Here is a 27,160-nt window from a genome sequence, read left to right on the forward strand (position 1 = left end):
TCAGCCACAGTCGATCAGCAAGCATATTGCAATTCGGTTACACCATCTTAGTGGGGACGTTGTGTATTGAGATAACTTATCTTGTGGAGGACTTTCTTGGGAAAGAAACGATGACACATTAATACTCAGGCCTATATTCAAGGGAAATTAAATTCAGAATCTGTGGCTTGTTTCTGTGACTACAGTTTATCCTGTTTCTGCAAACTATTCCAGGGTATTTATTCCCTTGCTGAATAACTTGGATGAAGAGCACTTCATTAGAATTCTCTTGCATGCATCACGGTTCCTGGTTTTTGTGCAGTGACAGAGAGGCATCAGAATCTCCTGATCTTGCCAGAGATTGCAGATCCTTTCCAGTTTGGTTTTGCTTGTGATGGATCCCTTGAGCAAGCAACAGAAACTGAAAGCAAAAGTTGTAGCATGTAAATAAGTCTTTATGCGGTAGGTATATAATCCTGAAAACATCCTGGTGTAGGGGCACATCTGATAATGGAAATGTTCAGAATAATTGATGTGCTGGAGGGAATGTTAAAGAATGTACGAAAAGCCAATGTAGTGTAGCAGACAGTAGATTTAAGTTCAGGGGCATGCACATTCACATCCCTGCTCAATCACAAATCCTTCCAAACCTGAAAACCCCCCACCCCCAAAAAAACTCTTAAGGTTTTTTAGGGGGGGGGGAGTTGGGGGTGATTTGGTTTTTACCGAATCATCACCCTCAGAGTCACCATGGAGGCTATTATTTTCTGCCAATACTCAACTCTAATTCCTGCCCTTGAGTGTGACTCTAAGCCAAAGAACTTTTATAATTTAAAGATGATACAACTGCTGGATTATGGCCGTCACGAGGACACTGAAAGCATCACAATCTTTTTATTGCAAGTGCTTAAGATTCATGACTCTTTACCTTAGTGACACCAATTTTTTACTTCGTGTCTTTCTGTATTTTTTATCAAAGCAGCAGATTTTAAAATCATTTTGTATTTATTTTATTAAAATCCTAATAAAAGGTTTTGTTGTTGTTGAGTATTATTTTCCTCTAGCACCTCAGTTTGTCGAGGATGCGATATTGGGTTGGGGTGAATGATTCCCTGCTGGTCCCAGGAAATTGGCAAACTTATTAAACTATGGCTGCCCTCTAAATCAGAAAAGGGCACTGGTATTTTAACCAAATTAAGTTGGTGAAAAAGCTCTAGATTCGTTTTTACAATTTTTGGATATCCAGAAGATTGGCACCAATGAACAAGAAGATGATACACCAGTGAAGTAATATATATTTTTAGCCCTCCAGCATATGTAACAGCCTTTTTAATCAACATTCTTAAAAATATTTTGCTGAAAACCATTGCAGAATAGTGAAAACTGTGTGGGGTTTTTTAAAAATCATATTTTATATATAAAATATTTTAATCTGAGAAACTGATCTGTCATCATTGTAAACTACAAGGAAGAGGTGACACCATGATTGGTTGGTATCTCGAGCTTTGTACATGTGTGCACAACGGAGAACAACTTTCGAGTTTTACGTTTCCACAGGATGCACTGCTAAATGTTGCAGTGAAGATGTGTGACCTCTTAGTCTAAATAATGGGTTTTTGAAATGACATTTGGAAAAGCCCTTCTATTTATTTCTCTGGCTCCCAGGCACAGGGAAACAGGGTGTATTGACCTTAGCTGAAGACTTATTTCAGACTTCAGAGCAACTATAAATTGTACTGCTGCTGCTAAAGTGAATATATCAGCAGAATGGCAACACAAAGGCAAACAAGAAACAGAGCTGGTCTATCATAGTGCTCAGAGAGGAGAACCGAATGACAGAAAAGGTCTAGTTCACTGGATACATTCATTTGTTGTGGAGGCTGAGTTTGAGGATATGGGGGCTGTCTGGAGGAGAGAAAGAGGAAAAGGTGTGGGGAAGGGCATACATGGAAGATTGAGGTGCCTTTCAAGTTCCCCATTTCACAACTGGACCCAGTCCAGCCTAGCAGCCAGAACTACACAGTGTTGTCACAGGGATAGGCTGCCAGGGGGAGAAAAGGAGGGAAAGCTGGAGATAGGGGGGCAGATAAAGGTAGGTCATTGGCCCTTAACATCTGGGCCGCTAATCCATCACTGAGACTCGCCATGCCTCCCTTTATCGTAGGGAGGGAGGGATTTTATATGACTGGAACGCTGGACGCCAACAAACCAACCTACATCTTGAATCTTAAATTAAATTTAAATCTGGGCTTATATCTGATAAATGTATTAGGAGATTTTATTGCTGCTTTTAAATGTTATTTTAAATGCTATTTAATTGTACTGTTTTACATGTTGTACACCGCCCAGAGCCCTCCGGGGATGGGGCGGTATAAAAATCTAATATAATAATAATAATAATAATAATAATAATAATAATAATAATAATAATAGGTTGGGCGGGGGGTGGGAAGGAAAGGATTCTCCATGCAAATGGCTTGAGAGTCCCCTGCTTGTATATATAATGTGCACGAATTGCATGTATATGTGCACATACACAAGCCCTGTTCACCTGTTACAGTAAACACATGAACATACTGCATGTACCTGCATCCATCTGCTTGTAAGAAATTAAATTAAATTAAATTAAATTGAAACCAGGGACCAATACCTAAAGAAAACTGCAGTTTCAATCACACATACAACTTTACATGCACTGTGCGTAACATCAAAATCACTCAACACATGTATCAAGAAAAATCAAATGTGGACTGTATGCAGATTGCGTGTGCATTCATTGTAACTTGTGAACGGGGCCACAAAAATTCATTCAGGAGGTTAATGTCACTTTGCAAATGTAAGTGGTCTGGAATTCCCCTCCCCCCCCCTTATATTGAAGCTTTTGTCAGAGTTTAAAAAATATTTGGGATGTGCAGTGTGGCAATTTCATTTTCTTACATTGCAGCATAGTCTATGGGGACATGTTTGGGGAGGGAGATTGGGGAAAGCTCGGAGTAGGTTGTGCGTAAGAGGCTGGAAATTGAAATCGGAAGGATAATGCTATGAGCCATGTTACCTGAATGTGGCGTTTTGTAGCGTCAGCAGTTTTGAGCAGCTTTAACTTTACCAATGCCCTTGATGAGGTGCAGAGTTGTCGGTATTCTCGTAAAATTTCCTCAGCGATGGCTTCTTCTGTTCTCTTTATTTCCTTAAGTGAACATCTGTCTAATTGTTCACCTCCATTGCTTTAGTGCTTTCCTCATGCTTTCTCCGTTTCCAGACAATAAAGTTTATTTTCTTCATAAGAATTCAGTCTACGCAAGGGTATCAGGCTGCTTGTTTGCACCTTTTAATTTTTGGAGGTTTTCCAGGAAGAGCTTTTTTTGCAGTGGTTCCAATGGGTTCATGAGTGAATCATCCAACAAAGCACAGTGCTGTATTTTGGATTTTTACCAGTTACCTTCTGCTTATAAACATCTGTCTGGGAAAACATTTCTGATTTCTTTTAGCTTTTTTTCAGAGATGTGTATATTTGAGTGTGTGGGATATCAAATATCCAGGAACTAAACATTTTGTCACCATCAAAAATATGTACAGTTAAGTGGAACAATATATTACAGGTTTAGAAGTACCTGCAAAAATGGATAATACGGCCATGCAAATTCTAATGTAGCTCATGGAAGTTTCCTTTCTGAAAGAACAGTGATGAAACTAAGAATAAGTACCAAGAACTGTACTCTGTGGAATAGGGATCCTCACCCTTTTGGAGCCTGTGGACACCCTGGGAACTCTGACACAGGGTGGTTGGCAAAATGGCCACTGTGGGAGGTGGAGCCACCATAGGAGCAGACACAAGCACACAGGAAGTCCATATGCAGGGGACAAGATGAATTTTTTAAAGATTCACTGGGAAAGAGGAGAGCAATAAAAAACAAACAAACAGTATGGTGGCACCTTGTACTGAAACAATGTTATTTTAATCTGCACAGCCAATCAGAACTCCAGTGGTCAGTTGGAGGTTTTGCTGGGCAGTAGCCCCACCTGGTCATGCCCACTTTCTAAAATACTGCCCACTTTCTAAAAATACTTGATGGGTACCAGAAAAGGAGTCAGCAGGTGACATGGTGCTCACAAGCACCACGATGGGGAACACTGGTCTGGAGGTCAACACCAGCATGAGAAATTCCTAGAGATTTGGGAATGATGACTTGGGGAGAAGGAAGTTTAGGAAGGGGAGCATGAGGATACCATAGAGTTCTTCCTCTGACACTGCCATTTCTTCTAGGGAAACTGACCTCTGTAGTCTGGAGATCAGATGTAATTATGGGAGATGGTTTCCATCTGGAGATTGGCAATCCTACTGGAGGATCAACATCTAAGTCCTTTCTAGAGACTGATAATACCTAATGGTTGTGGCATCATTTATCTTTCTTCATTCATTTCTGTCCCATGTTGGAGTTGTCATGAGATTATATCTAGCTTTCTGATGAAAAACAAGAGTTCTCTTTGGTCATCCCAAAATGCTTCTGTTCATGGGACCTGCATGGAAAAGAAAACCCACGTGGGGTGGGAGCTGTACTAAGAGGGGAAATTAGATGAAGTTGCATGGAAATATTGATTGCATCCAACCTACCAGTTCAGAATCTAACTGTGATGGCAGTGTGTGTGAGAGGGGAGAAATTTGGGGCTTGTTTTTTGTTTTTAATGTGATTTTGTGTTTAAAATACTATCATAAGCTGCCTTGAACTGTGAGGAAAGGTGGGGTGAAATATTAATTAATCAATCTTCATGGTATTTAAGTACGGTTGCATGATTTGATTTTGTGGTGCTTGTTTTTATACCGAGATAATTTTTTTAGCACCAGTAGCATGGTATATATGCTGTATGTCCATATTATAGAACCAGTGGTTGTACAAGCAATCTCTCTTCAGTAGTGAGAAGCATATACATTACCCAAGTTTATCATCAGATGGAATAATTTTCTGGGATATTTTTTGTTCTACATGGGGCAAGGAGATGACGGTGGGGTGAAATGTGGATGGGTCACCCAGCAAAACTTAACACTATGCTTTTGCGGGGACTGAACCTAGGTAGCACCCTGTTGCTCAGTATGACTCCAAGCTCTGTGAGAACAGAGAAGGAGCTTCATCCCTCCCATGCCGTTTTCACCAGTGGAAATGTCTATGGAGAAGGGCCTGTTTTTCATGGTGATGTAAGTTACAATGAACATGTGTCACTGTTGCCCTGAATAAATGTAATGATCTAGTATGCAGGAGCAGAGAGATCTCCTAGCAAAAAGTTGGTATGGTGGTTGGAACCTCCTCTGGAGGGAAAGACAAGGTGTAAATTAAGTCCTAACAACAGTAAATAATTAAAATATGACATTTCATTCATACTGTTCTCAGTGTGGGAGGTCCCCTACTCTTGTGTATAATTTCACTGTTTCCCCCCTTCTTATAATTTTGTTTCTGTGTTTTTTTTTTACATAAAGTCATATTAAAACTATTTGGTTCATAATCTATAACTTCTATTTGCCGATGGAGCTTTGTGTGAGAAATCCCAACCCTAGTTTCAGTGACATGAGTGATGAATATTAAATGCAATTGGTATTTATTATTTTTTATAGAATACATAAGCTCCATTTATTTTTTAAAAATAAAACAGTGCTTTTTATTTTTTTGCTTATAAACTGTGTCGCATAATGGTTAGCTATGGATGTGCCAGTGAAACGCCGTAGAATATATACTATAGCAGAAAACTTTTTAAGGAGCATACTTTTACTCCTCAATCTGAATCTTGCTTCTGGCAGGGCAGGCTGCCCAGAACACCAGTGATCTTACAGTTATTACTTTGTGTCATATATAATCTTGTTTTTTCCCCAGCAACAAATAAATCTTTGGGCCTTGCAAAAAAAAAAAAAAGTGGTTACAGTATAATAAAAATAAACCGCTTGTCATGACTGCAGCTGACATTTATCAGCCTATTTGTGGGTGCTCTTTCTCTCTCTCTGTATAATATAGAACATAATTTGTCACTTTGTAAATACATTCCGGTCTAAATCCCTGCCAGCATCTGTTAGAGTTTGAAGGATTAATGCACGGCACAGCGCATGCTTGCTCTTTCAGGCAGCAACATTGCTTACGATGGTGAACCCTGGGAGAAAAAGATGGAGGGCCTTTTCATATTTACTTAAATATTTTTATCCTTTGGCCACGAGGCCTCCGCAATTCGTTCTTGTCATCTGCACACGTGGCGCTTGCTGTCTTCACATTTGTACAGTCTTGTGCGTTGTACCAACTGTGAGCATGTTTCTCCCTATACTACAGCTTTATACACATGGAAATCCCAAATGTTTATTTTGTGTTTGAGATTTTTAATCTTGCTTAACTAGAGACATTGAGAGATAACCTTCCTGGTTTATCCTTCTGCTCTGAGAGCTAAATTTAGAAACAGCAGAGGTTCCGTTCCATAAAATTGGGTGGGTGAGTGGACAGGTGAACTATGATTGATTGATTGATTGACTGATTGATTGATTAATTTATTATTACATTTATATCTCGCCCTATTCCTGCAGGGCTCAGGGCGGGTCACAACATACAATCAATAAAACCATTAAAATAGCAATGCAATTATTAAAAACAGTAAAAAAAATTGATGCGAACTAATAAATAACAGTGGCACAATAAGGAAATCCCAGAACTGTAAGTAAAGACTTACAATGAGCTAGGATAAGATGATGGTGGTGTATAATGGACTGAACTTGTAACCTCAGCTTGTGGGTTCTGTGGGGCAGTACTTGGAAGGAGTTGCAAAGAACCAAATTTAAACAAAACAGTTTACTTCTCTTTACAAATAACATTAAACATCAACATTTAACATTTACAATTCAAGGTCCTGTTCAGGTTTGCATTTCAAGTCCTTATATTTACACTCTACTGATATTGCCAAGTCCAATTCTTCTTTGCTGGTGGTTGGTTTTGAAGACTTCAGAGGCTTGGTGAACGGGATTCAAGATGATGAAGGTTCCCAGAAAACTCTCACCATTTACATACACAAAAACCCTGAAACAATAAATTCTAACATTTAAAATATAGCAAAAAAAAATAAACTCCCTTCCCACTAGTTCCCCACAACATTGCAGTTACCTTAAACAAGGTGTTAAGGGCTTAATAAAATCAATCAAGGTCCCAGCCTGGTAGCCTTGCTTCCTCCAACCTCATGAGTTCTGCAGCATTCTGCTTCTTTTCAGACTCCACCCCTTTCTGGGTCATCCCATTCTGACACAGGGGTTACAAACTCTTACACTTTCCCCCTGCAATTCTCTTCCTCCCTTCTTGTTTCAAAGCAACCCGTAGGTTGTTGATGTCTCCAGATAAGCAAATTGTGGTTTGTGTGTGTTCTCCACCCAACATTGTAAATTGAGATTTCCAGAGTCTATAAACATCACTTTGTTGGATCATATCAACATTGTTCTAGCTTAGTGCCATTGCTCCAGACATGCGTGGTGCCTTTGGAAGTTCAAAAGCAGATCCATTTGAATATTACACAGATTTCATTCTTGTTTTGGGGTTTTGCATGGGCCAGTATGGCATAAAGAGGATAGTCATCTCCATTGTATTTAGAATCTGATACTAAAATATATAAGGTTGGATTCAGACTAAACTTTTCCATTGGCAGAATGGAATTTTCCTGCTTTCCCCCTTCCACTGGAGGCTGCTGATCTCCACAAAACGCTACTTCTTGGAGGCAGGGAGCCCAGAGGAATGATGTGAGGGTGTACTCAACCAAAAACGGGAATTGGTGGAAATTGCCCATTTAGCCTGAAACCAATCTATTGCTTCCTAATATGGAAGTAAATCAGCACATCATATTGCCCAACACAGGAATCCTATAAAAACTTGTGTGTGCCATTTAGCCAAAGCTGACTTGTGGCAACCCTGTACGATTTTCAAGGCAAGAGACATTCACAGGTGGTTTGCCATTGCCTCCTCTGGGTGGGCTGAGAGAGCTCTGAGATAACTGTAACTGGCCCAAGGTCACCTAGCAGACTTCATGTGAAGGAATGGGGAAATCAAACCTGGTCCACTGTTCTTAACCACTATACCACGCTGGCTCTTCTGCAGTTACTTGGATATAAATCACATTGAGCTCATCACTGGCACGTCAGGGAAAACATGTACAGAATTGGTCTCTGTGTCTGTTGTCTGTAATATAGTGGAATACTGCCCAACAGCCACACACTTTCATATTTCTCAAATGCCCCTAGTGCCACTTCTTGTGAGCTTGGTGGGATTTTAGAAATAGGTTCTGTTAAACAGACCAAAGTCTTACCTTCATTTGCTTTTAAGGGTAGGCAGTGAAGCTCTTGATGATATGCAAAGCTCGTGGTGCAGAACTCTTCTAGAAAGATGATGGCTGGTGAATTGTGATTCTGTGTTGTCCATATCATTGACTATTTGTTTTATTGTTCAGTTTTGTTGGAGCAATGGGGCGTGGTGGTGGTGGTAGAAACTGCTATCATGTTGTAGTTGACATGTGGTGACCTTGTAGGGTTTTCAAGGCAAGAGACAAACCAAGGTGGTCATGTGTTGACTCTGTGTAGCAGCTCTGGAGTTCCTTGGCGGCCTCCTATCCAGGTACTAACCATGGTTGACTGCTTAGCTTCTGAGATCTGACAACATCAGGGTAGCATCGGGCATATGGATCAGGGTGCAATAGGGTATGCATGTTTAAAATTAAAATAAATAGGAAGGTTCCTTCTGTTCAGTGAAAAAAAAAATTATGCCGAGTCCTAAGCCCCTGAGCCTTGAGAGAGTATGGATACCAATCTGGAACCTGGCTGTCTCTCTTACAAAGCTTCACATCTTAAAAAAAATGTGTTCTCCCTCCTCCTCCCACTCACTTTTAAGCCTCTGTAAATACATTAGGAAAATAACTGGCAAAAAAGCTAACAAAGCCATTGTGCCAAAGACACACACTGTTTCAAAGTCCCAGATGCATGACGTGAAATGTCTTTTAGGAAAATAGCTGAGGCAGAGAGAAACAGAAGAAAAATGAGTGTAAAATTATTCCATCCCGTATGGCCTCTAATGGCCCTTGGTAAGTTATCTCAAACGCTGCAGAGGAACCGATTCCGAAGAGAGACACATATCTTCTGTTGGCTTTTGTACCATGTGATTCATTTGCCCCATTCAGTGGAAGTGAGAGGTAATCTCATAGCATTCCGAATACATGCATGACTTTATAAAGCCTGTCTAACATAAATACACTTCTGCACCGAGCGCATGCATTAGGGACTATCATATTTACAGCCTGAAACTGGAATAAAAGCATTTCCTTGTTTTCATCCATCTCGCATGGAGATCATCATTACCACCTATTGCTGGACATTGTTGACTGTCGTAACCCATGCATCAAAATTGTCACGCTTTATTCTAATGGCACACTCTGGCCTGGATTCAATTTGTACGTTCCGCTTCATCTTCTAGGCTGTTGTCAACTCAACTTTCATTCTTCTGGATTTAACTACTATATTCGTGGCAGGAGATATTCTGCACAAACTTCTTCCCCCTCCTGTCTCCTTCCCCATATTTTATCCTCAGACACTTTTTCTCCGTCCGACCATAAATACAGTTCCCTTTGTATTGTTGTCTCTTCCAGAACAGACCGTCTCCCAAGTGGAAGTGACGGGGATTTTCTTCATTAAACTGAAGTACATTTCTTCTTTCTTCTCAAGTCACTTGAAAGAGTGAGAAAAGTGAAATATTTTTAATGGTCTGCTACTGAAAATATTTTATTGGGGAACGAACCTTTTAAATTTTCAAATTATATAGTGTGCGCCCATGGAGTATATAATTATGTTGTAAATTAGCTAATGTCCACTCTGGAGCCTTTTAAAAGTACATCTTCCACTTTTAACCCCCTCCCCAGCACTTACCTAAGTTATCAGGACTACAGCATATTTATTAAGCGTCTTCAACTGTGTATAGAAATAGAGCAGCTCCAAGTAATGGTATTTGCTGAAGGATTCTTTATCATGTGAATTTACCTTTAGTCATCTATTATTTATTTCAGCTCTTTTATATGCCATTATAATAAATATTATGACAGGGAAAGCTTTTATGCCTCAACTTATTGTAGTTCCCTTTACTTCCTTGCAATTCCTCAGAAAAATGTAACCACACTTTACTTATATTTAATGTAAATCTTCACTTGCTTTAGAATGAAAAATTCCCTATTGGGGGGAAAAAGTCTCCTTCAGTGACGAGACATAAATGCACAATCATGTTTACTGCCAAATGACTAGTGCGCAGCGTTCATTTTTAAACAGTGTTTACGCTAGAAGTGGAAAGTGAGTACATTGCATATCATGAAATTGCTGGCTTTCTGAGTCTCTTAACTTCCTGGTGAACTTCTGACTTGATAAGCATTTCTCTAAACTTGAGCAGGAAATATTGCCAATTAGATTTTAAGCACTTTCAATAGGTTTGCTCTACATAATACAGGACATTCACTGAATGAAATGTAACATTATCTAGTGTGGTTCGGGAGAAAACAAAACATCACAAAAACCAGCAATCCAAGTTTTACATTTTTTAAAATGTATTTGAATTATTTAGAGGGGTAAATTAAAGTGATTCTGAAGACTAGCAGCCATAGAGGACACACACATCCCCTTTCCCTTCTCATCAGTGACAAAAAGAAAACTTTCTGTTTACTTTTGAAAGGTTTTTTGTATTAAAAATAATTGCTTTGTGAAGGAAACAGATACCATAGCTTTAAAGAACAGATAACACTTGGAGGCAGCAGAGCATAAGAACTCTAGGTCTCTATAGGAAATAGCTGCTGCTTTTGATTACAGAAGTGGGCTGGTGTTGTGTCGTGGTGCTTCTTATAAACCTGTGGTGGCGAACCTTTGGCACTCCAGATGTTATGGACTACAATTCCCATCAGCCCCTGCCAGCATGGCCAATTGGCCATGCTGGCAGGGGCTGATGGGAATTGTAGTCCATAACATCTGGAGTGCCAAAGGTTCGCCACCACTGTATAGGCCCACAAATGCTCCACAAGATGGGAGGGAAGGGGCAGGGAACAAAAAGAGAGGACCTCGAAAGGGTTACCAGATGTGCTGGGGGCTAGTCTAGTTGGGCATCTGTCGTGACCAGGGTTGTCATGTCTGGGTTGGGACATATGTGGAGATTTTGGAACCTATGGAGGTGGGGAGGGATCACAGCAGGGCATAATTGTATAGAATCCATCCTTAGGTTTTTTGAGCCTGCAAGCATATACCCAGAAGCCCCATTTGTGGAGCTTGGTGGGTTGCAATGGAAGAATGAAGGAAGGATTGTCATGTTCCACTGGCCAAAATTTTTAGTTTGGATTTATCTCCCTTAAAGCCCTCCTGACATTAATTAAACAGGTCTCTGGGCAAAGGAAGGTCTTCGTTATTGGCCCCTTGCTGTCATATATTGCATACCAGCGTTTTCTGCCATTCACGAAAAGTGACAACTTCCATTTTAGGTTTCACATCTAGTGGCATAATTCACAATTGAAAAAAATATACGAAGGGAAGTGGTAAGAGGCATCAGCGTAATGAAATTATGACGCATTAGATCAGAATTTGCAAGCGGCCATTAGAAGCCAACTCTGTTTTTTTTAAATTTTAGATTACTGTTATCGTCGTGATGCATTTCCCTTCTCTGTAGGCCGGGCCAGCGTGGCTGTGTGTAATAGAATAGATAAATTTTAGCAAATTTATACATTCCATTACATACAAACTTGCATGTACATACGGAGAAGCAGAGGATTAAGGGCATGATTGGTAGAGCTGAGCTTCCAGATAAGGAAGTTGTCTCAAGGGTTGTTGCTGACATTACTTCTCTAAAAGTCATGCAAAGACTTATTCCTTCTGTAAATAAAAGAGGGGAGAGCAAACTATTTTCTGGGTTTCGATTATATAACTTGTGTAAATAGTCATTTGTGTAGCTGTGTGTGTGTGTGTGTGTGTGTGTGTGTGTGTTTGTTTAGCTCTAAACTTTTTTTTAACCTCACAGCAACTGTGTGGAAGTAAGGCCATGTCAGGAAACTGAGGGTGACAAGAAACATAACTTGTTTTAAGGTGGCAGTTTTATATACCCTCTGAAATAATTTTTCCCCCTGCTCTTGAGGCAAGCCTTGAAAAAGTTTGGCAGATGCATAGTCCAGCTTCAATGTCATAAGACTAGCAGCAGTGGCGTAGGAGGTTAAGAGCTCGTATATCTAATCTGGAGGAACCGGGTTTGATTCCCCGTTCTGCTGCCTGAGCTGTGGAGGCTTATCTGGGGAATTCAGATTAGCCTGTACACTCCCACACATGCCAGCTGGGTGACCTTGGGCTAGTCACAGCTTCTCGGAGCTCTCTCAGCCCCACCTACCTCACAGGGTGTTTGTTGTGAGGGGGGAAGGGCAAGGAGATTGTAAGCCCCTTTGAGTCTTTTGCAGGAGAGAAAGGGGGGATATAAATCCAAACTCCTCCTCCTCCTCCTCCTCCTCCTCCTCCTCCTCTTCTTCTTCTTCTTCTTCTTCTACTACTACTACTACTACTACTACTATTACTACTACTACTATTAAAGGGGATCTTAATATGTCATCTTCCCCCTCTGGAAGAAAAGGAGAAACTTGCCCAAGGCCACATACAGAGCTTGTGGAAGAGGCCTTCTTGTATAGATATCAATGTGTTTGCTAGGTAGCAGGGCTCCTCAAACTTTTTGAGCCTATGAGCTTATTTGGAATTCTGACGTGGCATGACGGGCACAGCAAGAAAATGGCTGCCACAGTAGGCAGACCCAACCACAAAATGATTACCACAGCTTAATTTCCCTCATACAGTATAGCTCCTTGTGTTTTGGTGGCATCTGCACAGCAAAAAAAAAATCTCCACTGGTCAATCAGAAGTCTTGTTGGCCCGTGCAGTACAGGTAGGATTGCTAGGCCAAATCTGGCAGCTAGCAAAAGAGCTGGGTACAGGGACATGGGGGCATTTGACATGGCTGACATTGCAGAGGTCACCTCCACTAAATCAATAGAGTTTCCAGTGATTTCTTGAGCTACCCATTGCCACTTCTGGGTTGTCCCTGCTGCAGAGGCTATGTTTGCAAAACTCCAGGTGGGACCTGGAGTACTCTTGGAAGCATGACTAATATTTGTATGCCAGTAAAGGTTTCTTGTTATTGTTGTTGTGGTTTGACTAATATTGAGACCACAGAGATTAATTTTCTGGTAGGAAATGACAGTTTCTGAGGTTAGATTCTATGATATTTCAGAGTCTAGAAGAAATAGAAGTCCTAGGTTGACACCAGCTTTCCACTAAACTCCCCTCATCTAATCACCACCTCCAAATTTCCTGGAATTTCCCAAACCAGAGTTGACATCCCCCACAGGCCTGCTGCAGTTTTGTGATGATCAGCGGGGGGTCCTCTTAACGTAGCAGGAGAGATGGCAACCCTGATTACAGTCCATACCCCACAGACTCAGTGCCCCAAGTTCAAATACAGCCATCGTATACTTCATTTCCTCCGTTTGTAATAATTCTAGCGTTTCACAACTTTTACATCTGTTCATCAGGTTTCAGTCCCTGGCGAAATGAAATTCAGACTTGGAAACAAAACCCGAACTTCCTAAGCCTCTTAGGTGTAGAAAGAAACTTATAAATGTGAAGCAAGTGTTAACGATAGTCGAGTAAAAAAAAAAGTCAATATATACACTTCTGTGAGGCTTTATAACATTTTTACGGCTTATGGGTCTGCTGGTGATTGCAAGTGTTTCTGCCTTCTCCTTTCTGTATTATAATTTGTCTGGCGTCCCAGAAACCTTCATTTTCTTGCTCTTGTGACCTTATAAAGACTTCTCCTTGAGCTGCTTAAGACGTTGCCACTGAGCCTAACCGTTCTCGATAACCTTTTGTCTGACAAGTCTAAAAAGCTGCAGAAGTGCAAATGAGTTTAACTGTTGGAAATAAAGGGACATTGATTATCCTGGCAGCGGAGAATGGATTGTTATTAGATGGGGGGTTTCAGTTCACTGCCTGAACTGGCGGAGTAGAAACCCATATTCATAGCTTGGATTTGCCATCTATATATCGCAATTGGCCATTTATCATTTTTAAAATATTTTTTATTCTACCTACAAACACCATTTAGTTATTCCAGCCGCTTTCTCCTTGTGAAGGAAGAGGGGAAGTATTGCTTTCCCTCTCACCCAGCCCCCAGCCCCAACCCGGTCACATTTGTAATATTGCAGATTTTCATTTTGGAGTCGACAGTGGAAACCTGAAACCGACGGCATTGCTCCAGTAATAGTGTGCGGACTTTAATCACAGTTCCCAAATGTATAGTAACTAATAGCTTGTGGCTTAGTCCCGTTGAACTGCTTTGACCCCTGCTGTCCTTGTATTTGGAGCGCTCTTTTTATCTTCCCCTTGAAGATGGGAAAGGAATCGTATAACTTTTAAAAAACAGTGTGAGAGAGAATAGATACCTGTGTCTTATAAATAACAAGAGCACCACAAGGCTTGGTCAGTTTGGTGGTTTTTCTAGCCTTTTCTGAATGGGAAGAACCGGATCTGAGGGCTCAGAGATCTCGTTTTATGTCATAACTTCTGCTTGATGATAGCAATGCACAGCCACTCTGTGTGCTGTGCCATCATCAATACCCTGTTTCCCCTAATATAAGACATCCCCGAAAAATAAGACATAGTAGAGGTTTTGCTGAAGTGCGAAATATAAGGCATCCCCCGAAAGTAAGACACAGCAAAGTTTTTGTTTGGAAGCATGCCTGACAAACAGAACACAGGAAAAATAAGACATCCCCTGAAAATAAGACATAGCGCAGCTTTGGAAGCAAAAATTAATATAAGACACTGTCTTATATTCAGGGAAACACGGTATATCTAATTCTCAAGAGGCCCCGAGCTATGGGAAAAAACCATATTTTCTTCAGGATCATTTTGGCCTTCAAAATGTAACCCATCCTCTTTGGCATCATTTGTAGGGCTTTTTTTTAAAGTAGAGATGTCCAACTTTAAAGGTAGAGATGCCAAATTTTCAGCATAGCTGCTGGCGACCCTCCTTAGAAGAACCACCAAGCCTGATAAATATTGGTTTTTGGGATCCGATTGTATTTGACCCCATTTTTCCTTCATTGTTTCCAGTGGAGGATGCATGGGGAATTCCCATTCTCCGTAATCCAATGAGTGCCTTTAAGATGTTGCTCCAGTTAATTCTTTTTTGTTTATTTTCCTCCTTCTAGCACAAAGCCAAGGTAGAAGCAATGTCCTTGGACCTTGCATCTCTTCGAAGCGTACAGGAGTTTGCCGAAGCGTTCAAATCCAAGAATATGTAAGTACTCAGGAAGAAGACTAGGTATCATTGTTTCTTATGACTTTAAAGATTATCAGCTGAGTGAAATTGGAAGAATTTATCATAGTATAGAAATGTTTATGGGTAAATATAACTTTTGCATGTGGTAAATTATATGCAGAAAGGGAGGACCAAAATCTCAGCTCTTATCTTATTCGGCTGATTTAAGCATTCCCAATTTGTTTCTTCTTTTTAATGTGAATACTGTGAATGCAGGAACAATTTAGAAGATTTTGTCTGTGTCTCCACTGCTGGTTTTTGAAAGTATATCTATATATATATATATATATAAGCTAACTGGTTTTGTTGATGATAGTATAACTCAGTAACTGCTGGGCCAATTCCTCTGAAAATTCCTAGCCACTATAGTCAGCCAGGCGAGAGTGTTTTTAGATGTTCACAAGCCTGAAATTTCACACCTGGCCCAGGTAAAACACCTTTTTCCTGGTGCTCCATGGTGAAGGACATGCAGCTGCCTGTGCATAACTGTCACCCTTAGAATGTTCGTGCTGCTTAGAATGTTCTCTCAGATGGCCAGTGAAAACAGTACATAGGCAGTAATGCGAGTGGAAGTGAAACATATACACACGAGGGAGAGGGAAGGGAGGGAGAGGGAGGGGTGGCATGCAAGGGAAGAGAGGAAGGGAGGGGAGAGAGTGAGGGGTGGCATGCAAGGGAGGGGAGGCAGAGGGCCCAGCATCTTGATATGACCCACCCACCCTAGAGGAGGGAAAGGGAAGGGAGGGGGAGGGGTGGCATGCAAGGGAAGAGAAGTGAGGGAGGGAAGAGAGTGAGGGGCGACATGCAAGGGATGGGAGGGAGGGGCCAGGCACCCTAGATTACCTGAATACTGCAGTTACAGTTAAGAAAACCAGGCACGCATTACTCAGGAGTAAGCTCGGTACAGCAACCGTGACATACTTTTAATGGCTGCGTCGCTCCCCTCAGAGGGTTTCCTCAGAAGGATCATAACCAGCCAGCCTGGATGTGTTTGAGGGGTACCTTTCCATCCCTCCCCAAGGAATGCGGGCACACACATCAATGACATCGCACAGTATCAGGCTGCGTGTTTGCATGAGCACGTACTGCTGGCCTCTGCAATTGATTTGCTGCTACTGTTCCTTTCCCATTTCACCACAATAAGCCACAGCAACGTGTGGCCGGGCCCCGCTAGTAATGATCTAAAGTGGTTCCATAAATGTTTCCTCTTCTTTGGAAACACTGGAAATTTTAGATCTGTGGACAGGGAGTTAGTGATATCTTTAAAACAAAAAAAAACGGATGTAGTGAAGCTTTTGAGCATACATGAGCAGATAACTACAGTCTTCTCTGGGGGGGGGAGTAGGGGGTGGAAACACATTTGAATTTTATATAATAGCAGGCAAGATGGTTTCCTCCCATGTTTCATTGAAGCAAACAGCAAAGCTAAATATCCGGCAACTTTGCAAACATGCTGAATAAGGTCACATTCAAGTTTGTATTGCTTTTTTTGTACGTTTTTGTCCTTCAGTCTGAGCTGCCCTCATAATATCCAGTCTTCATTCTGACAGAAGTAGTTTCGAACTCTGTTTACACAAACACACACACACGGTGAATACATACCCATACATACATACACAGTATGAACTTTTGTAATACATATATAATTCATAGTGTAGTAGATTTTGTCCCATCATTTTGAATAAATTATACTGGTATACTTCCACAAGTGCATACACTTGTGTGAATTACCTTTTTCAATAGATCTGGGTATAATATCCTTTTAATTATTTCATGATATATTGATATTACTTTGTCTGGATGTTGAAATGAGTTTATAGACTCCTCTCTTGGGACTAGTGATTAGCTGAATGGGCAGATGTGGGGCCTGAAGTTTCCAGAGCCTCTTGGTGAAATCAGCTTCTTTATCCAGAATGAGGTGATCATTGACATTTTAGGGGCTGCAAACCTTGTGCGAGCTGGCATGTGTTGAAAATGGGAAGTTGTGTGCAGACTTCACATTCAGTGTTCCTCAGACAGAAGGAAGAAGAAGAAGAGTTTGGATTTATACCCCATCTTTCTCTCCTGTAAGGAGAAAGGTAGCTTACGAGCTCCTTTCCCCTCCTCTCCCCACAACAGACACCTTGTGAGCTAGGTGGAGCTGAGAGAATTCTGAAAAAACTGTGACTCGCCAAAGGTAATCCAGCAGGAATGTAGGAGTGCGGAAACATATCTGGTTCATCAGATAAGCCTCTGCCACTCAGGTGGAGGAGTAGGGAATCAAACCCAGTTCTCCAGATCAGAATCCACCTGCTACACTATGCTGCTACCACTACACTACGCTGAAGAACCAAAGGGCCAACAGTGTTCAATTGTTGGCTACCACAACTACCTCCTACCGTGTCAGCTTCCTCCATGGTTCTAATTGCAATACCCTCAAATTTAAAAGTATTCATTTTTCTTGCTGGAAACTGAAGCTCTGAAACCTATTGGATGCAATTCGGATTTTAGAAACTGCTGTAAAAGGTGTACTTCGAAACTTTGCTTCATCCCCTCCTGCCCACACACACACTGAATGTTCATAAATGCAATAGTTACTTACTTAAACCGTTTCCCCACCCCTTTCATCAGTCCTCCACGGAAACTGGTGTGATTTCCTGTTCAAACTTATGATTTTGTTCATTTCTTGATATCAGATGACACCTGATTTCTGGAAAACCTTAATGTGCCATTTAAGAAAAATTTTCAGTAGCTTAAAAAAAACTTTTTTGCTGCTATTCTTACAAGTTCTGTATCGTTTCCCATAGCCATCCACAAATATTTCACAGTGAAGTTTTCTAAACAAGCAAATAGAGAAATCTGTCCAGCTCTTTGGCAGTCCCAGGCCTGCATTTTGCCATTTAGAAAAAGGGGTTAACCCCCCAGAGAAGTTAACATTTATCTTCTGAGCTTAAGATGCTGATGCCATTCTGTCACTTTCTGGTGCTCAGACGGAAACAACTTCTCATTCAACAATGGGCAAATAAAGATGAGCGGGTGTGCGGGTGTATCCAGGTCAGTTTTAATATACCAACCAGTGCATGTTTGAGCAGTAGAGAGTACAGAGGTCTGGGTGTTCAATTTAATAAGATCAAAGGTTGACTGCCTCTGAGACTTGTAAAATTAGTTCGGAACATTTTTGCAAGTGGTCTCTATTGTGCTTTACTTTTGCACTGGCTTCAGTGGTGGGGGGATTCAAGTGATGCCCTCACACCATTCTCCCTTAAACAAGCACAGTTTTCCGTGGCCCAGTGCAAATGTAAAACTTCTGCTGTCCTAATCACGGAAAATACTGGGCATATGTTTTAGGCTCCTGTTTCTTCCCCCCTTCAGTGTTGCCACCCTCCTAAGAGTCTGCTGGAATTGCATCTGATCTCCTGACTACATTGATCAGTTCCCTTGGGAAAAATGGCAGCTTTGGAAGGTGTCCTCTCTATTACATCATATCCCTGCTGAACAGAGGCGTATGTAGGGAAAATGTAGCCCGGTGTAAATCTGAGTTTTCTGCCCCCCACTCCCATATGGGTGGCTGCCCTTCCCCACTACGACCAAATTTTTTTTGCACCAGGTCTTGAAGTCAGTGTATGGACCCAGGGGGAAGGAGGAGGGGCGTTGGGGGTGATTTTCTGTCCCCCCCACAACATGACTAAATGGCTGTAACCTGGGGACATTTGCCGCATATGTTCCCCTGGGCGGTACGCCCCTGCTGCTGAGCTCCCTCCTTTCCCCAAACTCTGCCCTCTCCGTGCACCGCCCCAAGATCTCCAGAAAATTCCCAAGCCAGAACTGGCAACCCTGCTTTCTGCTCTTCTGTTTAAATACTTATTCCTTCACGACGAATGGGACAATTCCCCACCAACATGGCTGCCCCAAGCCCTCTCCTGCTTGCGTCCTTATTGTCCTTAGTGGGCAGTGCATGGTGTGATGTGCTGCTGATGTACTAGAGTTGCCAGACTTTTCCCTTGGAATGACATTACTCCATAGTCTGACCCTGCCTGTGATTTCTTAAGATTATTTTTCTCCCACTGGCCACAGTAGTGGGAAACGAGAACTGGAGCAGCCCTATGTATAATCCATCTGATTTTTAACTCAGCGGTCTCTCTTTAAACCAAGCTCATCTGACCAATTGTTATTTCAGCAGACTGGTAGTGTGGCTCCCATTCCCCCCAATGTCACAATAGTCCCTGACTGATCAGCGAATCCACAAGACTGCATTGACCATGCCTGTCAATTATTATTCTTTCCTCGGGAGTAGAAGAGAAAGGGGGGGGGGATGACCAGGGAGGGACTCTCTCGGAAAGCATAGTTATAGGCTATCAGAGACTCAATGAATTAGTGTACTATCTCTTTAAAGCCTCCATTATCTCCTCCGGTTCAGCATCAGGGCTGTGCAATAGAATACAGTTGCCAGATCCATGTTGGAAAACCTCTGGAGATTTGGGGATGGGGCCCAGGGGGGAAAGCCTCCTTTGTGGGGTACAGGGCCATTGAGTCCACCCTCCAAAACATCCATTTTCTCCAGGGGGACTGACTCTGTCGTCTGGAGTTGAGCTGTAATTCTGGAGGATCCCCAGGTTCCACCAGCAGGCTGGTATCTTTGCAATAGAATGAATCCGGGGTGGAAGTTACACACTCTCATTTCACTTAGAACACTTAGCCCCTCTGCTGTCAAACAAGAATGAGGCTTCTAAGTGGGAGAAGCCCAGAGGAAAGGAGGATGTACAGATCTCACAATGCATTTTTTCACGGCTGCAGCAACTTCTCTCTTAGCATGACAGCAGAAAGATCTGTGTTTTGGCCTTTCCTCTGTCTCAGAAGAGGGTAATGAAAGGAAACTCCTTCCATAACTCAACAACTGAACAGGACATCTAGCATTTCCCCAATATACATTTTCTTGCCCAAAGAAAATCAAACCTACTTCCATCCGGTTGGCAGTCAGCATGCTGTAGTGGTTAAAAGTGGTGGACTCTAATCTGAAGAATCAGGTTTGATTCCCCACTCCTCCACGTACGTGGGGAAATCTAATCTAGAGAACAAGGTTTGTTTCCCTGCTGCTGCACAGGAAGCTTGCTGGGTGATCTTGGGTTTGCGTGCAGATGGTGTAGACCCTTCCCCAGCAAATAAACACAACAAGGACTTGGAAATAGATTGGGCCGCAGCCCAATTTATTAATTAACAAACATAACACTCAAGAAGCTGGGAGACAAACGGATCGCAACATCAGCAGGTCAGCACCGTTGCTGACCCGCCCATGCTGTCCCCAATCCCTATTGGGGCATTGGCAGGAAGCCGGGAGCCACTGGGGTGGATACTCTTGGTGTCAACCCTTCCTGCTGGGGGGGCGGGCACCAGCTAAGCCTGCTGGCTTGCTTACCGGCCCGCCCCACCCCCAGGCCTTCCTTAAGGGCACCAACCATGGAGAAGACCAACCGCCCGGCTCGGCTTCTCCCCACAGATGTTGCGATTCCATTGCCAACCCACTGGGCTGCGACAAAAGTACAAGTATAACAATAAAACCATTTACAACATGTCAACCATTAACAATTGTAACTAGGTAGGGTGCGTGGGTCACGTCGCTCTTGAGCCTCGGCTAGCCAAGAAGGCTGAGGCTCAGGGCGTGGCGCTTATAAGCGCTCTGCTGTTCCCGCCTTTGCAGCTCGGGCCAATCGTTGCAGCTCCCTGCAACTACGCCCTCAGAGCTGGCTGCCCCATTCCTTTTGTCTCGTGCTGCTCATCTCTGCCACAGTGGCTGCCACCGGTGACTCGATGGCTGCTATTTCTCACAGTCCTCTCAGAGCTCTCTCACCCCCACTACCTTGCAAAGTGTCCATTGTGGGGAGTGGAAGGGAAGGCATTTGTAAGCCGCTTTGAGACTCCTTACGGTTGAGAAAAATGGGGTATAAATCCAAACTCTTCTTCTTTTTCAGTCCTTAAGAATGAATCCTATTGAATACTGGACTTGCTTTTGATTAAACAAATATAGAATTCCATCATTTTGGATGGGCTGTTGCCAGTATTATACAATCAAAATTTAGCACCCACTGAAAATTTACCCCCAGCGAATACTGCCGAAAGTTGTTCCACTCACTTCTTAAAGCTTCCTGCACGTGGCTCAAACCACTCTTTAAAGGGACATTCGCTTTCGGCCCAAAGACAAGGCTCCAAAGCTTTTACCAAAAAAAAAAAAAGACAAGAAAAGAAAAAAGGTCTAAACAGCCATGAGGGGCATATTGGGTAGATAAGCATGTAAAATATTTATGATTTAATATGTACAGTTAAAAAATCTTTTGCTGCAAATAAAGCAGTAAGCATTTTGCAGTTTTATAGCTTAATGGTTAATGAGAGAATTTTAAAGGGTATGTGTGTACAGTATTTTAATTAAAAATTTAATTTAAAATAATAAAACCATGAAGAATATTACAAAGGGCAATAGCAATCGATATAATGGCTTGGAATTTTAAACAAAAAATAATTTTACTAAAAGCATTATACAGCAAAGAGAGAGATCGAGGGATCAATCTTTTGGCACATGTGTGTGATTGCCAGCGTTGGGGAAAGAACCTGAAACGCTCTGTTACTTAAACCAGGATTTTATAGGCTTAATTTATCTCTGGAGTTGTGTTTCAGTATTAACATGGGAATTTGAGATTTTGAATCAAAGCTGTAAGGATGTCCATAGAAAACTGCTGTTCCCTTTGGAGCACAGGTGTCAAACTCACGGCCCTCCAGATGTTATGGACTACAGTTCCCATCATCCCCTGCCAGCATGATGCTGGCAGGGGATGATGGGAACTGTAGTTCATAACATCTGGAGGGCTGCGAGTTTGACATCTATGCTGGAGAAACACTTAAAGGTAAAGGCTGCTGATCAGATACGAGCCCAGGGGACTTATGGCTAAACATGGTGATTTTAAGAGGCCTGACTGCTCCCAAGTTTTAGATCCACACGAAGGGGTTGTCATGTAGGCCTGTTGATTTGGATGTAAAACAGTGGGCACCTTTAAGGGCTCAGAAACTAATCTAGAGGGAATTTCCCTCTACAAAGCTGGCTAGCACTGTGTTTGGCAGGAGGATTTATGAATTCCTATAGATACGAATCCATAAAGCCTAAAGGTCTTAGAAGGAGTCTGGTGGCCTTCAGCAGTCTTGATAGCTTCCTTTAAATGCTTACATTGAGTCATTGCCTCCCCCTGCTGGAAGCCAGGCACTGTCTAATGTCACTTTGTTATGTTTCTGTCTGAATGACTACAAATAATTATGTCCAATTGTCCAGGCATCATGGTTCGTCTCCAAATATTCTAAAGCTAAAAATATTAATAATTTGAAAAAACTGAAATTACAAAACCCAAAAAATAGTCCTAGAAATATTTAGAACCCATTCCTCACCAACACCAAAAAGATTACTGTCCTATTACTGTCCTGTTCAGAGGGTATTAGTTTTAGGTTCAACCTCTACCTCAGAAAATGCTTTGTGAAGTTCTGCAGTAAAGATTTCCCTTTGCAGTTCCTCAAGCACTAATCCTATGAGTAGTGTGTGGCACAACATTATTGTAGTGGCTTTCTGTGGATCATGGAAAGTGTAATAGAGCTGAAATCGACTTTTTCCCCATCAAGTCAGAGCTGACGTGGTAGCTCTGTAAGGTTTGCAAGGTGTAGCCACATTTGACTTCCTTGGTGGTCTCCCATCCAAGTACTAACCACACCCAACCCTACTAAGCTTCCCACTCTAGTCTGGGTCAACATATTTAGGTATGTTGTATCAATCCATTTTTTAAAAGCCCTATAATAGTTTTGTTGTTGTTCTTTCATCTGTTCCAACTGTGCCAAATTCTCGAGTCAGACCAGGTTAAACATTTGAAAAGTGCCCTAAATATTCTATATTTTCAGATTAATTCAAAAAGAGCTAGTAACTAAGAATGTAAAGTTGCGGAAAATGAAATTCATCCGAATTGAAGATGTATGCCTACCTGCCAAAGGCATGCACTGAGTTTATGATACAATATTGCATCTGCTGTAATGAAGGCCCTTGAAAATACTTGTGATTGCAGTAGGCGTGTTCATTAGGCTGCTGACAATTCATAGGTTTGCCTGACGTGCTCGCAGATTGATTGTGAAGTTCCATAAATGACTGATCTGTGAACATGACTGCACCGGGCGCACTCTGGACCTCCGTGGGGTATAATGCCATTGGAACAGTTTTGCAGTTGTGGTAGAAGGTTGGGTTGCATTGGACCCTGGGGAATGGGAGGGACCTCTTTAATATATAATACCATATAGTCCACCTTCCAAAGCAGCCATTTTCTCCAGGGGGACTGATCTCTGCCATCTGGGAATCAGCTGTGATATTGGGAGATCTCCTGGCAGCACCTGGAGGTGACAACCCTGCTTCTCAAGCAGAAAAGAAGCTCAGGGGGTGGTAAAATTGTGATTAGAGAAAAATGGTACCTGGTTGGGCTCCACTTTCAGCAGTGTGACTTTGAACCGTTTTGGTTCCTTAGCTGTCTTTTAAGCATTTGGAGGAAGAGGGGAAACCCCAAGGAATTGTAACCACACATTTCCCAGATTAGATCTGAGTTTACCCATTCTAATGGATGTGAGAGAAAAAAGCTCATAACAGCTCAAGCCAGAATCTCCATACATTTCATGAAACTTCACACTGATTTGGACTGTGGGATGTCACAAAGATAACATTGTTAACATTTGTTTTTACAGCCTTCTCCATGTGCTGATCTGCAATGCGGGTGTCTTTGCTGTTCCTTGGAAGTTGACTGAAGATGACCTGGAGACCACCTTCCAGACCAATCACCTGGGACACTTTTATCTGATTCAGCTCCTCAAAGATGTCCTCTGTCGCTCAGCTCCTGCACGAGTTGTGATAGTGTCGTCCGAATCACACAGGTTAGTTGTTCTAACTCTCAGTGCTGGATGCCTTCCAAAAGGCATGGAAGGACTTTCCTAATGAACCCAGCATTGTGAGTTCTAGGCCTGCACCAGTTTTCTTCTGGGCTTCCTTCCCATAGCAACTCCCTGCACCCCTTGAAAAACTGCTCCTGAGGGTCCGGGAGGATGTAAATGCAGACCCTGTTTTGTCCCAGTGGGCAACACATTAAATAACAGTCAAACAGACTGAACAGTTTAATGATATGGTTTGCTTTATTCGATTTAATACTGTACTGTCCCTGCCGAAGAGGGTTCAGAGTGGCCTTCAATACATATACATTTGCACATAAATATCATTTAAAATAATAAAATATCAAATATCAAAATATCAACAGTCTGTAAAACTATTAGTCTATGGCGCTGTGGCGCTAAACATGCCCAAGAGCGGGGGAACACACCACCACCATCTCGATTTATAAGAAAAAGGGGAGGGAGGCCAGCAAGATGGATTTGTCACTTTCGTTGCTGCCCTCAACTGTAGACCTGGTGGAAAGGCGCTTGCAAGGCCCTGTGGAATTGGTATTGCGTCCTGCACAACATTCTCATGTCTTTGTGGACACGGAACATTGCATTGATTGGCTTTGCACCTGCTCAGAGAACTGACGTGGTGCAGTGGTTAAGAGCAGTGGACTCTGATCTGGAAACCGAGTTTTATTTTCTACTCCTCCACACGAGCTGTGGACTCTTATGTGGTGAACTGGATTTGTTTCCCTGCTGCTACACACAAAGCCTGCTGGGTAATTTTGGGCTAGTCACAGTTCTTTGGAACTTTCTCACCTCCATCTACCTCACAAGGTGTCTGTTGTGGGGAGAGGAAGGGAAAGAAAAAGGAGTTTGAAAGCCACATTGAGTCTTCTCACAGGAGAGAAAGGTGGGATATAAATTCAGATTCCCCCTTCTCCTGTTCTACTTCAATTTGGAAACTTGCTGTTCTAGACAAAAGATAATTTAGTGGTAAGGCTCAACTCAGTCATCTTGGGAATGGGCAGTCTGAGCTGCACCTCTGAAGGGAGTAGAGTTGTGGATTGAGTGTTGGAGTTGGGAAAACATTTCTACTATGAAAGCTTGCTGGGTAAACCTTGGGCCAGACATTTTCTTAACCTAACCTACCTCACTGAGTTGTGGAAAATGGGGGTGGGGAGAATGATGTTCTAAGTTGCTTTGAGGCCTCATTAGGAAGAAAAGCAGGATATTTTTTTAACGAAATACAAAATGTAGCTCAAGAATTATCCAAATCAAGGCCCTGTGCAGGCACAAACACAATAAATATGAATGCACAGAGGACCGCTTGAAGAACAACCTCTCCAGGTAAGCAACCTGTTTTTCTACACAGGCAGTGAATAAAGGAGCTATAAATACTCAGGTCAAAACCAATATATGCAATACAAGATCAAGTCACTTAGTACTTAAACAGTTGTACAAGCACTGAAGAAAATGCAGCCATAAATGCTCAAAGCATATAGGGTGCAGAGAAGATGCCAAAATTCATAGTAAATTAATTCATAAAGACAAGCAGAAAATGGTTACCTAAGAGTGGAATTAGATTCTATCTCAGTATTCTGCCCTCCTAACCAATCCAGCCCATTTATTGAAATGCTTAACGGTTGTACATTTCAAAGCAAACCCAAAGCCCGATTCTAACATCTGTTTCTTCTTCCAGAGGGAAAAGAAGGTCTCCCAAAAACATGCCCCAGACTACACCCAATGTAACATTTTTCTTGGTCAGTGGAGATACTTCACTCACAAGGGATGGGCATAGAGCTGAGAATCCATTTCTTGTGTGCATTTATTTTCCCTTTTACTTTTGATTTAATGCAGAGGTATAAAGAACTCTTTGTGTGAAACCATTCTGCTGTAGCTACTGATAGCCCTCGACAGGGGAAGAAAAGTACAATATTGGTCCATGTCACTTTCCCCTATTTATTTATTTTGTTGAAAACATTTTTATACCACCTTTCTACCTGATCAAGGAAAGGGAGAATATTTCTGCCAGGAAAATGGCACCAAGGAAAAAGGTTTAGTTTCTCATCTTCTGTGTTGCAGCCTCAATCTAAGTTGCATGCCCCACCACAGATTTCTGTGGAAGATTGAAAAGGTACATCAGAAGATCTGAAACAGGCTGTCCCTTATAATATACAACTGAATGTAAAGCTGGATGTTACATAGATATCTTATAATATCATATAAACTCTTTTAATAATACAATCCTGGGGTGGGCCTCAAAACCGCATAGGAGGTAGTGTGACTCATTTGGCAGAGTAAATGCCCCTTACACGATGTAAGGGGCATTTGCGTTGGCACAGAGGTACTTATGCAGGTACTTTGCAGCTTCATGGGGTGCTTTGCAGCTTCATGATGCCCAGGCACCAGCTGCGATCGTCCAGCCCAGAAGCCCACCCTGATGCCAAAGGATGCGTTCCTGGCAGCTGAACTGGCTTTAGTTGGACTGGGAACCTCCTTATTGTCCCTGCTGAGGAATGCCCCCAATTAGGGGCACAAACTTACACTGGAAAAATCAGTGGCACAGCCCTTTGTGTTGCATAGGCCACTTTCTTGGGGGAAGAGACAACCTCTCAGGAAGGGGTGTGGCTGCGCCGTGGCTGTGGTATCCCTGGCTGCAGCACAACTACCCGCCCCCGGCTCCTCAACATTTTCCCGTAATTGTGAATTCAGGTTTCCTTGCCATTTAGGTAATCGATTTTGCCAGGGGATGAAATAATAATTTATTAACTCTGAATGTCGTGACCTTTATTGATTGGTCATTCAACAACTTCAGTTGCCAGATGGAGAAGAACACACAGTTTTTCTAAGAGGCAAAGCAGTGCTGCTAAATTCTGGTTATGTTTCAT

General features: G+C 42.2%; 1 protein-coding gene across 1 annotated transcript in view; it reads left to right on the top strand.

Moving 5' to 3' along the window:
* WWOX (WW domain containing oxidoreductase) overlaps positions 1-27,160 on the top strand; it is a 634,025-nt gene that overhangs the window by 125,727 nt on the left and 481,138 nt on the right. The window contains exons 6-7 of the mRNA XM_048515668.1: positions 15,244-15,332; positions 24,084-24,269. Of these exons, the coding sequence (XP_048371625.1) occupies positions 15,244-15,332; positions 24,084-24,269 (275 nt within the window). The remainder of the gene's footprint in view (positions 1-15,243; positions 15,333-24,083; positions 24,270-27,160) is intronic.

Source organism: Sphaerodactylus townsendi, linkage group LG14 (assembly GCF_021028975.2).
Source record: "Sphaerodactylus townsendi isolate TG3544 linkage group LG14, MPM_Stown_v2.3, whole genome shotgun sequence".
In the NCBI taxonomy this organism is placed as follows: domain Eukaryota; kingdom Metazoa; phylum Chordata; class Lepidosauria; order Squamata; family Sphaerodactylidae; genus Sphaerodactylus; species Sphaerodactylus townsendi.